General features: G+C 38.0%; 1 protein-coding gene across 1 annotated transcript; it reads right to left on the reverse strand.

The window, feature by feature from the left end:
* Positions 1-5,434: 5,434 nt before the first annotated feature.
* LOC122010887 (probable CCR4-associated factor 1 homolog 11) lies at positions 5,435-12,966 on the reverse strand (the record flags this gene model as incomplete). The annotated part of the gene is made up of 2 exons (XM_042567355.1): positions 12,154-12,966; positions 5,435-5,443 (listed from the first exon to the last, which is right to left on the reverse strand). Coding segments are annotated over exons 1-2 (822 nt in total), but the record flags the coding sequence as incomplete, so codon positions are not given.
* Between the last annotated feature and the right edge of the window lie 365 nt (positions 12,967-13,331).

Genomic DNA, 13,331 nt, shown 5'->3' on the forward strand with positions numbered 1-13,331 from the left:
ACTGGTAGTCATGCTTAAGTCTATCCGGATTCTTTTATCTATGAGATTTAGCAAGTGGATGTCAAGACAACTTTCCTTAATGGAAGTCTTGAAGAAAACATCCATATAAAGTAACCAGAAGGGTTCATTGCAAAGAGCAAAGAGCATCTTGTGTGTAAGCTCAATCAGTCTATGGACTGAAGTAAAGCTTCAAAGTCTTGGTACATCCGATTTAATAAAGTAATCCAGACCTATGGATTTATTTTATAACCAAATGAGTTTTGTGTATACAAGAAGTGTGATGGAAACATGGTGGTATTTCTTGTACTATACGTAGATAACATTTTTGGTAGTTGAAAATAATATCAAAGTATTGTCAAAAGTAAGGGTATGGTTGTCCAAACAATTCGATATGAAGGACTTGGGAGAATGCATATATTCTTGGGATCAAACGGATCACAAGAAAATAATATATTTTACTTATCCCAAGCTTCGTATATTGAAACAATCCTTGCTCATTTAAAGCATGTAAAACTCCAAGAAAAGTTTCTTACATTTTCAGTATGGAGTAGCTTTATCTAAAGAGATGTCTCCAAAGACATCAAAGGAGATAGAGGAAATGAAGGCAGTTCCTTATGCTTCGGCTGTCGGAAGCCTAATGTATGCTATGCACGAGATCAGAAATCTGTTTTGCCAAGGGCATAGTTAGCAGATATCTAAGTAACCTTAAACAAGGACATTGGACTACGGTAAAGCATATATTGAAGTACCTTAGAGGCACTAGAGATTATATGTTAGCTTACAAGGTAGATAATTTGGTCCCTGTGGGTTGCACGGATTTTGACTTCCAATCAGATAGGGACAATAGTAAGTCGACCTCGGGGTTTTGTGTTTACTTTAGGAGGTGAAGTCATAACTATGGAAGAGTGATAAGCAAAGGTGCTTTTTCGGACTCCACCATAAGAAGCTGAGTAAGTTGCAGCCTCTGAAGCAGTCATAAAAGCTGTATGACTCAGATACTTCATGATGGACTTAGACATGTTTTCTGGTTTGCCCAAAAATTATTATAATCTATTGTAATAATAGTGGTGCAGTAGTAAACTCGAAGAAACCATAAGTCCATAAGGCAAGTAAACATAATAGAGCGCAAGTACCACCCAATACGAGATATCGTATAACGAGGAGAAGTTGTTGCCGCCTAGATTGCATCAGATGATAGGCTGAGAGATCCTTTCACTAAGGCCCTTCCGGCGAAAGATTTTGATCGACATATGGAGGGGATGGGGATCAGATGTATGGTAGCAAATATGACAGCTTAGTCTTTTAGTATAAGTGGGAGATTGTTAGAGTGTATACTAAAAGCCTAGTTTTTGTATAAACATTTATTTAGAAATAAAGAATCACAATGGTCAAATACCTACATTTATTTATTAAGTGTAGTTGTTCAATTAATTTATATTGTAGATAACATGGTGTGGTGTTACACACAGAAGATCATGTTATCAGTTCTTTATAAATTATAAACAGTTGCTTACGACTAAGATGGAAAGGAACAAACCATTGGAATATTCGTAGTGTAATTAGATATTAGTTTATCTTGACTAATAAATTACACTAGTACACTCTAAGTGTATTGAGCAGGACCAGTTTAGGTAAATTATTTTTATACTGACTTGATAAAAGAACTAGACCTTAGTTATTATGGAAGTGTGTGCTCTTAATCCTAATATAATAACAAACACATATATTTAGTATTTATTTCTTTGGCTTATCAATGGGTGAGATTTAGCCCGATAAATCGATAAGCCCGATAAGTTGGGAAATGATATTACTTATAGTGTGTGTTGTTGATTATAAAAGGAAACTGTGTCCTAGTAATCTAGATTGAGAATGACCCCAAGAGGAGAAGGATTTTCATGTTAAACCCTGCAGGTGGACTTAGTCCGACATGACGATGAGGTTGAGTGGTACTACTCTTGGACTAAGATATTAATTAAGTGAGTTGTCAGTAACCATTTAATTAGTGGTCATTTGACATCTTAAACACAGGGAGACTAACACACTCATAATAAGAAGGAGCTCAAAACGTAATTTGGGATTGGTGCAGTAGTTCAATAATAATTCTTTAGTGGAATGAATTATTATTGATGAAATTAAGTTGTGTGTTCGAGGCGAACTCGGGAAGCTTAATTTCATCGGGAGACCATAACCAATTCCTCCTCTCGGTCCCTATCGTAGCCTCTTGTATATAGAGATTTATATCCACCACATACCCACTTATTGCCCACCTTTATACCCATCCTATTGGGCCGGCCAAGCAAGCTTGGAACTCAAGCTTAGGTCGGCCAAGTAAATACGATGAGTTGAGTTGGTGTGGCCGGCCCTAGCTTGAACCCAAGCTTGGTGTGGCCGACCACATCATATTAAAATGGATTTTATTTTTAATCTTTTCTTAATGTGGATATCATGGTTTTAAAAGAAAGTTTAAAATTTAAATCCTTCCTTTTATTGCTTTCTACAAAAGATTAAGAAAAGATTTGAAATTTTTTATAAATTTCCGGAAACAAATTAGGAAGTTTTAATTCTTGTGTGAATTAAAATTTCCTTGATTTGGGGATTGTAGGTGGCCGGCCATTGTTATTAAGAAAAGAAAATTGTTTTTAATTAAATAATTTTTATTTTTCATAGCAAAGGAATTATGGAAGTTTTTGTTTAAATTTCCTTATTTGTCAAGACCAAGGATTATAAAAGAGGGGATAGAGGTGCCTTCATGGTGAGAACAACCTCTATTCTATTTCCTTCCCTCTCTTCCTTGGTATGGCCAGCCATCATCCCCTTCTCTTTTCTCTTCTCTCCATCTTGTGGCCGAACCCCATCTCATCCTTGGAGTCCTTGTGGTGGCCGGATCTTGCTTGGAGAAGAAGGAGAGAAAAGGAGGCGATATTTCTAGCATCCCTTGGAGCTTGGTGGTGGCCGAACCTCTTCATCCTTAGAGGAGCTTTTGGTAGCTGAAACTAGGAAGGAAGAAGAAGGGCTTCGGTGGTTGTCATCTCGGTAGATCGTTGCCCACACAACGTCCGGGATAAGAAGTCCATACGGTAGAAGATCAAGAGGTCGTTGCATACAAAGGAAGGTATAATTAGTAATTAATTTCCACATCATACTAGTTGTTTTTCTTTTGTATGAATTCTAAACACAAGAGGCATTAGATCTAGTTTTTTGAATTTATTTTTCGAGTTTGTGTTTTCTTCTTTTTCGAATTTGTGATTCGATTGTTCTTTTTGGTTAACCTAGAGTTATTTAAGGAAATTAAATATTAATTTTCCTTAAAAGGCTTTGTCTAGGCGGTGGTGGTTGCTCCCATATCCAAGAAGGCCATGTGCCTCGCCATACAGTCCTGGAAGCCAATTTTGGAAATTAATATTTAATGGAATTAATAACATAGGTGGATTTGAATCAATAGTGTTAAATTCCACTTGCTATTCAAATCTAAACCATTAAGAACAGATAAGTTAAATTTGGAATCAACGATGTTAAGTTCCGTCTGCTATTCCAAATTTAACTTCTAAAGAACACAATAGGTTATTTAAGGAAAGATTCGACACTTGTAAAAAAAAAATTTGTACAGTGGAACCGGTACGTTTTCCTAGGACTAACCAACACATCTATCTAGATTTGTGATTCATCTAGGGGGTACTCGCATGCATAGGGATTTGAAGCGATCTTACTGGTGGAGTGGCATGAAGATAGACATTGCGAAATTCGTGGCACAATATTTAGTATGTCAGCAGGTAAAGGTGGAGCATCAGAGGCCAGCTGGTGTACTTCAGAAGATAGAAATACCGTAATGGAAATATGAGCGTATCACTATGGATTTTGTGGTAGGGCTACCTAGGACCCGGCAGGGACATGACACGATTTTGGTAATTGTTGATCGGTTAACCAAATCTGCACACTTTTTATCGATCCGTAAGACGGAATCATTGGATCGATTAGCTAAGTTATACTACACGGAGAACATCAGATTGCATGGTATACATTTGAGTATTATATCAGATAGAGATCCACGATTTACTTCTTGATTTTAGCAGAGTCTTCAGCAAGCCATGGGTACGGAGCTCCATTTCAATACAACCTTTCACCCTCAGACGAATGGACAATCTGAGCGCACTATACAAATGCTAGAGGATCTGTTGAGATCGTGTGCATTGGATTTCGAAGGTGGATAGGAGGATCATCTACACTTAGTTGAGTTTGCCTACAATAATAGTTATCATTCAGCAATTCAGATGTTACCATATGAGGCATTGTATGGCAAAGCATGCAGGTCCCCCACCTTATGGGAGGAAGTAGGGGAATCGCAAATCTTGGGACCGCAGAGCATTCAGCGGGACACAGAGTTGGTTGGTACCATTAGACGCAGAATGTTGGAAGCTCAGGATCGACAGAAGAGTTATGCAGATCAGAGACGAAGACCACTAGAGTTTTCTATGGAGGATCACGTCTTCTTGCAGGTGTCTCCCACCAAGGGGGTTAAAAGATTTGGATTAAAAGGTAAGCTAGCTCCCCATTACATCTGTTAGAGTGTATACTAAAAGCCTAGCTTTTGGTATAAACATTTATTTAGAAATAAGAATCATATTGGTCAAATGTCTACATTTATGATAAATGTAGTTGTTCAATTAATTTATATTGCAGATAACATGGTGTGTGGTGTCACACATAGAGGATCATGTTATCAGTATCTTATAAATTATAAACAGTAGCTCACGACCATAATGGAAAGGAACAAACCATTGGAAGGTCGTAGTGTAATTAGGTATCAGTTTATCTTGACTGTATAATTACACTAGTACACTCAGAGTGTATAGAATAGGACCATTTGAGGTCGTTTCTTTTATACTGACTTTATAAAGAAACAAAGACCTCGGTTATTATGGAAGTGTGTGCTCTTAATCCTAATATAATAACAAGCACATATATTTGATATTTATTTCTTTAATTTATCAATGAGTGAGATTTAGTTCGATAAATCAATAAGCCCGATAAGTTGGGAAATGGTATCACTTATAGTGTGTGTTGTTGATTATAAAAGGAAACTGTGTCCTAGAGATACTAGGTTGATAATGTCCTCAAGAGGAGCTCATAAGGATTGTCATGTTAAACCCTGCAGGTGGACTTAGTCCGACATGATAATAAGGTTGAGTGGTACTACTCTTGGACTAAGATATTAATTAAATGAGTTGTCAGTAACTCACTTAATTAGTGGACATTCGATATCTTAAACACAGGGAGACTAACACACTCATAATAAGAAGGAGCCCAAAAATGTAATTTGGGATTGGTGAGGTAGTTCAATAATAGTTCTCTAGTGGAATGAATTATTATTGATAAAATTAAGTTGTGTGTTCGGGGCGAACACGGGATGCTTAATTTTATCGGGAGACCGAAACCAATTCCTCCTCTCGGTCCCTATCGTAGCCTCTTATTTATAGAGTACTATACCCACCTATACCCACCTTCATACCCATGAGAAAGGGGCCGGCCAAGCTAGCTTGTGGTTCAAGCTAGGGCCGACCAAGCCTTGGTTCATGGGTGGCCGGCCCTAGCTTGAACCCAAGCTTAGGTGGCCGGCCCCCATTAAATTAAAAAGAATTTTAATTTTAATTTTTATTATGTGGAAGATATAATTTATTACAGAGAATTAAAATTAAAATATCTCTTTAAAAGATCTACAAAAAGATTAAAAGAAAGAGATTAGATCTCTTTCCTTATTTGTAGATTGGAAAGATATTTTATTTTTTCTCTCTGAAAAATTATTCACATGTTGAAAATTAAAATTATAGAAATTTCTTTTTATCAACCATGAAGGGATTTTAAAAGGAAATTTTATTTTTTAAAATTTCCAAAGACAAAAAAGGAAGTTTTAATTGTTGATTAAAATTATCCTATTTGCTCTACATGAGGTGGCAGCCACATACAATTAATTAGGAAAATTTATTTAATTTTTTCTTAATTAATTGTTGTCAAGGAAAGTTAAGGAAATTTTATTATAAATAAATTTTCTTATTTGCCAAAGCCAAGGAATATAAAAGAAGGGGTAGGGGTGCTTTCATGGTGAACAACCTCTATTATTTTTCTCCCTCTTTTCCTTGGTGTGGTGGCCGGCCCTTCCCTTTCTCTCTTCTCCTCTTGTTGGCCGAAACCTATCTTCTTGGTGGAGTTTTTGTTTGTGGTCGGATCAAGGAAGGAGAAGAAGTAGAGAAAGCAAGTCTCATCTCTAGCATCCCTTGGAGCATTAGTGGTGGCCGAAATTATTCATCCTTGAAGAAAATTATTGTGGCCGGCCATCCTCTTCCTTTCTTCCTCTTTTGTGGTGGCCGAAACTTATCTCTTGCTTGGAGTTCTTGTGGTGGCCGGATACTACTTGGAGAAGAAGAAGAAAAAGGAGAGAAAGCTTGTATCCCTTGGAGCTTGGTTGGTGTTTTGTTCTTCGTCCTTGGTGAAGCTTCTTTGTGATTGGCCGAACCTAGCTAGGAGAAGAAGAAGGTGCTTGGTGGTTTCTCATCTCGGAAGATCGTTGCCCACACAACGTCCGAAGTTAGAAGATGAATATGGTAGAAGATCAAGAGGTTTTTCTACAAGGTATAACTAGTAATTTTTCTTTCCGCATCATACTAGTTATTTATGGAAATAATACCAAATACAAGAGGCTTACGATTCTAGAATTTCGAATATGTTTTTTGATGTTGTGTTTTTTTGTTTTTCTTTTCCTTGTGATTTGATTGTTCTTTTTGGTTAACCTAAAGTTATTTTAGGAAATTAAATATTAGCTTTCTATAAAAGGTTTTGTCTAGTCGGTGGTGGTTGCTCCCATATCCAAGAAGGCCGTGTGCCTCACCACGTCAGTACTGGGAACCAATTATGGAAATTAATATTTAATGGAATTAATAACTTAAGGTGATTTGGGTCGAACGTGTTAAGTTCCGCAGGAGATCCAAGTCAAAACCTAAAAGAACAAATAGATTAAGTTTTGGATCAAACATGTTAAGTTCCGCAGGCGATCCAAAATTTAATTTAAAGGAACACATGGTAGCTAGGAAAAGGTTCAGACCTTTGTACAAAATTTTTGTACAGTGGAACCTCTAGGTTTTCCGAGTAGCAACCAACAACATCGGACCTTTTCAGATACTTGAGAGGATAGGTGAGGTAGCCTATCAATTGGCACTACCACCGTCCCTTGCCGGGGTGCATGACGTATTCCATGTATCTATGTTGAGGAAGTATGTGCTGCACCCTACGCATATTCTGATAGATGTGTTAATCACACTTCAGCCAGATGCAACTTATGAGGAGGTCCTAATGTAAATTCTAGATCCCAAGGAACGCTAGCTACAAAATAAAACAATCCGACTCATCAAGGTTGGATTGGAGCATCACTCTGACGATAAAGCAACTTGGGAGCTAGAGAATATGATCCAAGCTCGATTCCCACATCTATTTATGGAAGGTGTGTAGAGCTATTCCAGTATTTGTTACTTAACGCACTTGGGTCTTTAAATTTAGGGACCAAATTTTTATTAGAGAGGGAGAATGTGAGATACGGTAAATTAAATAATAGAGATTAAGAGAAAAATAACCTTATTGAAATTTATGAGAATTTTTAGGGATTTTTCAGGATTTAATCGGAAATCGTACAATATAATTTAAGGAGATGAATAATTTAGGTGAGAAGCCTATTAGGTAATCATCGTTAAGAGGGAGTTGATTAAGAATTAACTTAAGATTCAATCAATTGAACCCTAGCTTTTTATAGGATGCAATGGTGACCTAAAAACATCGTTTCCTCTCCTTTACTCCATCTCTCGATTTCTCCGTCTGCCCTCTGCCTCGATGCACTCCTCTGCACCCGATCACTTCGACGCCGCTCAACCGGATCGCTCCAACGCCACTCAACCCGACGCTCGTAGAAGCCTCCGAACTCCTCTACCCCTCACCCGAAGGCCACCAGCTACTCCCCTCTCTAAATCGACGCTCCGTACGAGTCGATCTTCGGCTAAGGGGAGGATCCGAGCCCTAGTTTTGCTAGAGTCTGTTGTGAGTGACATTCCAGAGGGTTATCTCTTTCCCCTATACCCTAATACTGAGCTTACCTTGTCAATTTCTTACCTTGCCAAACTCTTCAGTCACTTGTTGTGGTCTCGATTGCAGAGGGAGTTGCCGACACTGTGATAGGGTATGACATTTTGATTTCAGGTCCTAGGTTTATAGAGTTCGGGATTGTGATTTCAGTTTGAGATATAGGTAATGCTAACTGGGGTGGTTGTTCTTGGCAGTGGCTGGCAGTGGTTTCATTATAGCTTCAGCCACGAATCTCTGGCAGCAGTAACATTTGGCTAGCATTTTCCGACAGCCACCCCTCTTGGCAATGGGTCAATAGGGAAGATATGGTGATCGGTAAAGATGATGAAAATATGATTCCTGTTTTAGCTTAAATTCGAATTGATGCTAGTAAGATTAGGGATAACTGATCCAGGGGGAGACGATTGAGGTTAAAATGTTAGATTCAATCTAGGTTTCGGGTTGGATCCGATTTATTTAGTTAACCGAGATCAATGAATGAACTACGATTTCTTGGTTTAATAGGAATTTTTATTTAGTTATTGGATACACACGAGAGTGGATTAATTATATGCATGATGTTGGAGGACCTTGATTTATGACGAGCCGTTGGACGTGTAGATAGTAATTGACAAGCGCTATTTTTGATGCAGGTACTTCTTGTCTTGTCTCTTTAGTTATTTGATCTTAGTGCATGAGTTATATTTGTATAAATGTTGAGTTTACCTTGACTCCACTCGTAATATTTTCCTATGCTTGATACTTTATCCACTCGACCTTTGAGATGCTCAATTTGATATCGATACATAGCAGATACTAGATACCAAGTTTACTTACTTGACTACTATTTATTCATGTATCTTGTTGAGCATGCGGGCTTCATGTAGCATACCTAAATTCTGTTTATATATATATGATGACCGTTGCATTTTATACATTATGTCATTGCATGCATGCCGGCGACCATGCCTCCCTTGTAGTTGAGAGGGTCGTTGGCCAGGACTGCACGCTTGGCCACTCATGGGTAGTGGTAGCTAGAATGTGCCGCTTGTCATGTCGTGCTCCCACTCACTCACTCATGGGTAGTGATAGCTGGAGTTGCGAGCGGCAGGAACCCCTGTTGCAGACGTAGCTAGTTGCTACTAAGCAACTGTCCCTTCATCCACTCGAGAGTAGTGGTAGCTGGACTGGTGTACAGTCTGTCACTGACCCGACCTCTTGACCAAACAAGGGTCATGGTGCGGAGGGACGAGCGGGAATGACCATCCGTGCATACGCTTTTGTTCTTGTACTTGCTTATACTATTGTTGCTTACTTATGCTGATATGCTTACATATGTTGATATATATACCTGTGTATGTGTTTAGATACTGGCATACTTATTGGTAATATGTATATATACATCACATGTTACCCTTGTAGCTATGAGCAGTACTGTAGTAGATATATGCCACTCTTGACCTTCTATTACTATCGTAGGATATGATTTTAGGTATGGACATATATTATGATATCATTGAAGTATCTACTATATTTCCTTATGAGACTGTATACCCTTTTTGTATCTTTAGATATTTATAATGCTCATGCACTATCTATCTATTACCCGCTGAGTCCCAGTACTCACCACCCCATATACTGATTTTCTTTCGCCAGAGAACAGGTAGATGATATATGGACACTTGGAGGATCATGACTACCGGTCCCACGTCACATTCGAGGACAATTTTCTAGTTTTGTTTCCCGTTTTATTTGTGTTTTGAATTTGTGAACTTGGTATTGTAATAACCCATCGTGGACTTGGAGTTTTGACTTTTATTAATCTAAAAGTTACCAATTTATTAATCTAATCTATATGTCATCTAATCATTTTATCTAACACAGGCATTGTAACCAAGTATATAAATAAAAAAATTTATAGAATTATTCATTGATTCTTGAAGTAGACAAAGAGGGAAAAATTACCAGTTCATCACAGGCATTTATAGGCTGTAAAGTTGTTGTCGGCGATCGAGGTCCTCTTTGATGGTCAGTATTAGCTTTCTCACGCCAATAGACATCCCGGAGCTTGAAATTATAGTCAAACACATTTGTGCACAATAAACAAAACAACTCAATTCGGAGGAAACATGAAAGATTAATATATAATTAATGTACATGGTGAGAAACTTAGAGATTAGATGGGCGGAGAGGATGGCGGAGAGGTGACCTTGGCCTTGAAGGTGGCACAGTCGGTGGTGCCGTCAAGCCCGTACCTCCACAGATACTCTAAAAGATCTAGAGTCAATTTTTGAATCAACTCATTAGAATCGTTGACTATTTATTACTCTCAATCGATTGACTCATTAACTACAACTATAAAATACATATTTCTTGGTTGAGACTTCACTCAAGTGAAAAAAACTATCTAACACCCTAAATATAGGTCATTCATAGAGTCTCACATCACATTTGCATATGTTCTTACCTCCAAAACTTCTTGTGTCAAATCACTGGTCAACCTTAATCCAACCTACTAGGACCTCTTGTATGCCAACATCTATTGACTTTCACCAAGTATCTAAACCTTAACTTAGATTTCCTTCATCTTTTAACACCTTTTGAGCTTTCATTTTCTATTAGCCTTTGTTGAACTTCTAAGTAAACACATTAGCCTTTTAACACCTTTGGAACTCATTTGCCTTTGTTGCGCACATAGACACATTGCATCAATAAACACAATGTTAGTCTAACTTAAATCAATTATCAAACATATCAAAACCATATGATTAAACTCAACCACTTAGAAATGATTGCACCAAAATTATCTAGTTGAGTCAACTAGTTTTATAATTGAATCAATTGATATGGATTGAGTCAACTGGATTCACTTTTGAGTCAAGTGGATAAGAAATAGTCATTGCGAATAAAGTTTTAAGCATTTAGATTGATAGATTATAAGAGTTTGAGTTGATTGAAGTCTCACAAACTGTAACTATAAATAGAGGAGCAAAGTGTATTAAAAAAATATCACGTTCACAACCCACTTTTGATAGTTCTAATCATTTTGCTATCTGTATGAATTGCTTCCGATGACCTCGATGAAGTGATTCTTTAAAATAGTTTAATTTTTATATTTACTTTATCTTCTTCTGTATTTATCTAGTAGATAAATTAGAAGAAAACTACCCACCTCTAAAATTAATCAGATGAAATCTAGATACTGAAATTAATAATAATAATAATAATAATAATAATAATAATAATAATAATAATAGTGTAAAATTCTCAACTTATATGTTGAGAATGTGCAAGATTATTGACGCCGAGTAAAGTAGCGATTAATCTGGGAGCTCGTTTTCTCAACGGAAATGATGAAAAAGATGCATAGAAATCGATAAATGAAGAAGAGTCACCTTTAGGTTTAAAAGAAAAGAGTTTTAATTATTTTCAAAACCAAAAGAGAATGTGTAACATCAATCCACACAAATGTTTAAATAGACTCAAAATGTTATATCTTTAAAAAAGTTAATATATAACGTTATGAAGAGTGAAAAAAAAAGATGAAATAAGGCTCCACACGATAATTTACCATTATCAATGAAAACAAATTTTTAGCATTTATATTCTTCAGCAAATAAAGTCAAATATTTTGAGGTCTTTGTATTCCAAGTCTTGATTACAATTTTTCAAAAACACATAATAATTAATTAATAAGATCCTAACCATATATATATTCTGCATCAATTTTTAAATGAAGGCATCATTCAATGACATCTCTAGCGCGCCATTTCTATCCACATTAATAGCCTTCCAAAAGATCAATCATGCAGTGTTTTTAAGTATCGTTCAGAATTTGAGCAGAGTATGATCCAAAACACACTAGGGGATGATTATATTTAAGACAAAGCAAAACAACAAGTACTACTCATGATCCAAAGAATTAATGTGATGCTGAACCACTATCAACATAAAACTGTGATATATAAACCATGAACCCTAAGGCAGTTGGAGGTCAAAGAGTGCTCCCATGTGTTCTGGGCGATGGATGAGTTGTGGATTCACACGAGAAGCGATTTGGTAGAACACCTGACATGTTAATAAGCTATCGGAGCCGGACTGATGTCGAGAGCCCACTGCTCGCTCAACTCGGACGGTAGAGGCCACCCGCTCCAATCCTCCGTAAAGGCCAGGACAATGCTTGCAAAGGTGCTTCACATCGAACACCCTTTTACCGAAAAAGAAGTGAACAAGGTGCAAGAACTCATGAACGGTCTTTGGTAACTTGCAGTCGCATGTCAGCATCTTGACTAGGAAGGCGAAGTCATAGGCGCCTTGGAAGGTAATCCAGGAGACGGGAGAAAAATGGCCAAAGGAGAGCAAGCCGGAGGTGGCCAAGTGCTGGGCGAATCTGCAAGAGTCGATGCCCCATACTTGATTCTTTTGGAAGTCGATGCCATTAGCCTTGAGCAGCTCGACGGAGGAAGGGGCGTAACGGTCGCGGCTGATGTCGAAGTCGCGGAAATTAAATTCCCACACGTAACGCACACAAGTGCCGTCGCTGTAGATGGCACATGGGAGGTTGCCGGCGGCGTCGGAGAGGGTGAGACCGACCTGGACGATGCGGAGGGCCTCGACGTTGGCGCGGATCAATTCGTAGCGCTGGGAGAGGGTGAGGGTGCAGTAGGGATTTTTGGAAGCGACGACGACGCCAGGATACTCGGTGTCCAATGCGACGAAGGGGTGGAACGGGACGGCGGAGCGGATAAGGGCGAACTCCTCGTCGAGGTTATGAGCCCACACGGAGCGAACCTCGACTCTGGCGCTGGTGCTGAAGGCGGAAGAGGAAATTAGCATATCGTTATTGTTGACGACTGCAACAGCCATGATGAGTTTAATTTGATGATATTAGAAATACGAAAGTAGTGGAAGGCTGGAGATCGAGGAGATGTTAATTAGGTTTCGATCGAGTTGGAGTGGAAATTAAAATGGAAAGGGAGGGGGAGTTTAAATAGAGCAGGAAATGGAACTCAACGAGAGAAAATCGCAACCAGACTAAACTAAACAGAATTAGTTGCCGCGAAGCGAAATATTAGGATATATATATATATATATATAAATTAATGATGCTAAACGAGCTTAATCAGGACTTTAAGTCAAGGATAAACCCAGCAGTAATTAGCGAGCTCAACTAGTGGTTTAGTGTTAATTAATTAATTAAAGTTGTTGCCATCGAATCATTCATTTTCTTT

The sequence above is a fragment of the Zingiber officinale genome, chromosome 8A (genome assembly GCF_018446385.1).
Source record: "Zingiber officinale cultivar Zhangliang chromosome 8A, Zo_v1.1, whole genome shotgun sequence".
NCBI classification, from domain to species: Eukaryota; Viridiplantae; Streptophyta; class Magnoliopsida; order Zingiberales; family Zingiberaceae; genus Zingiber; species Zingiber officinale.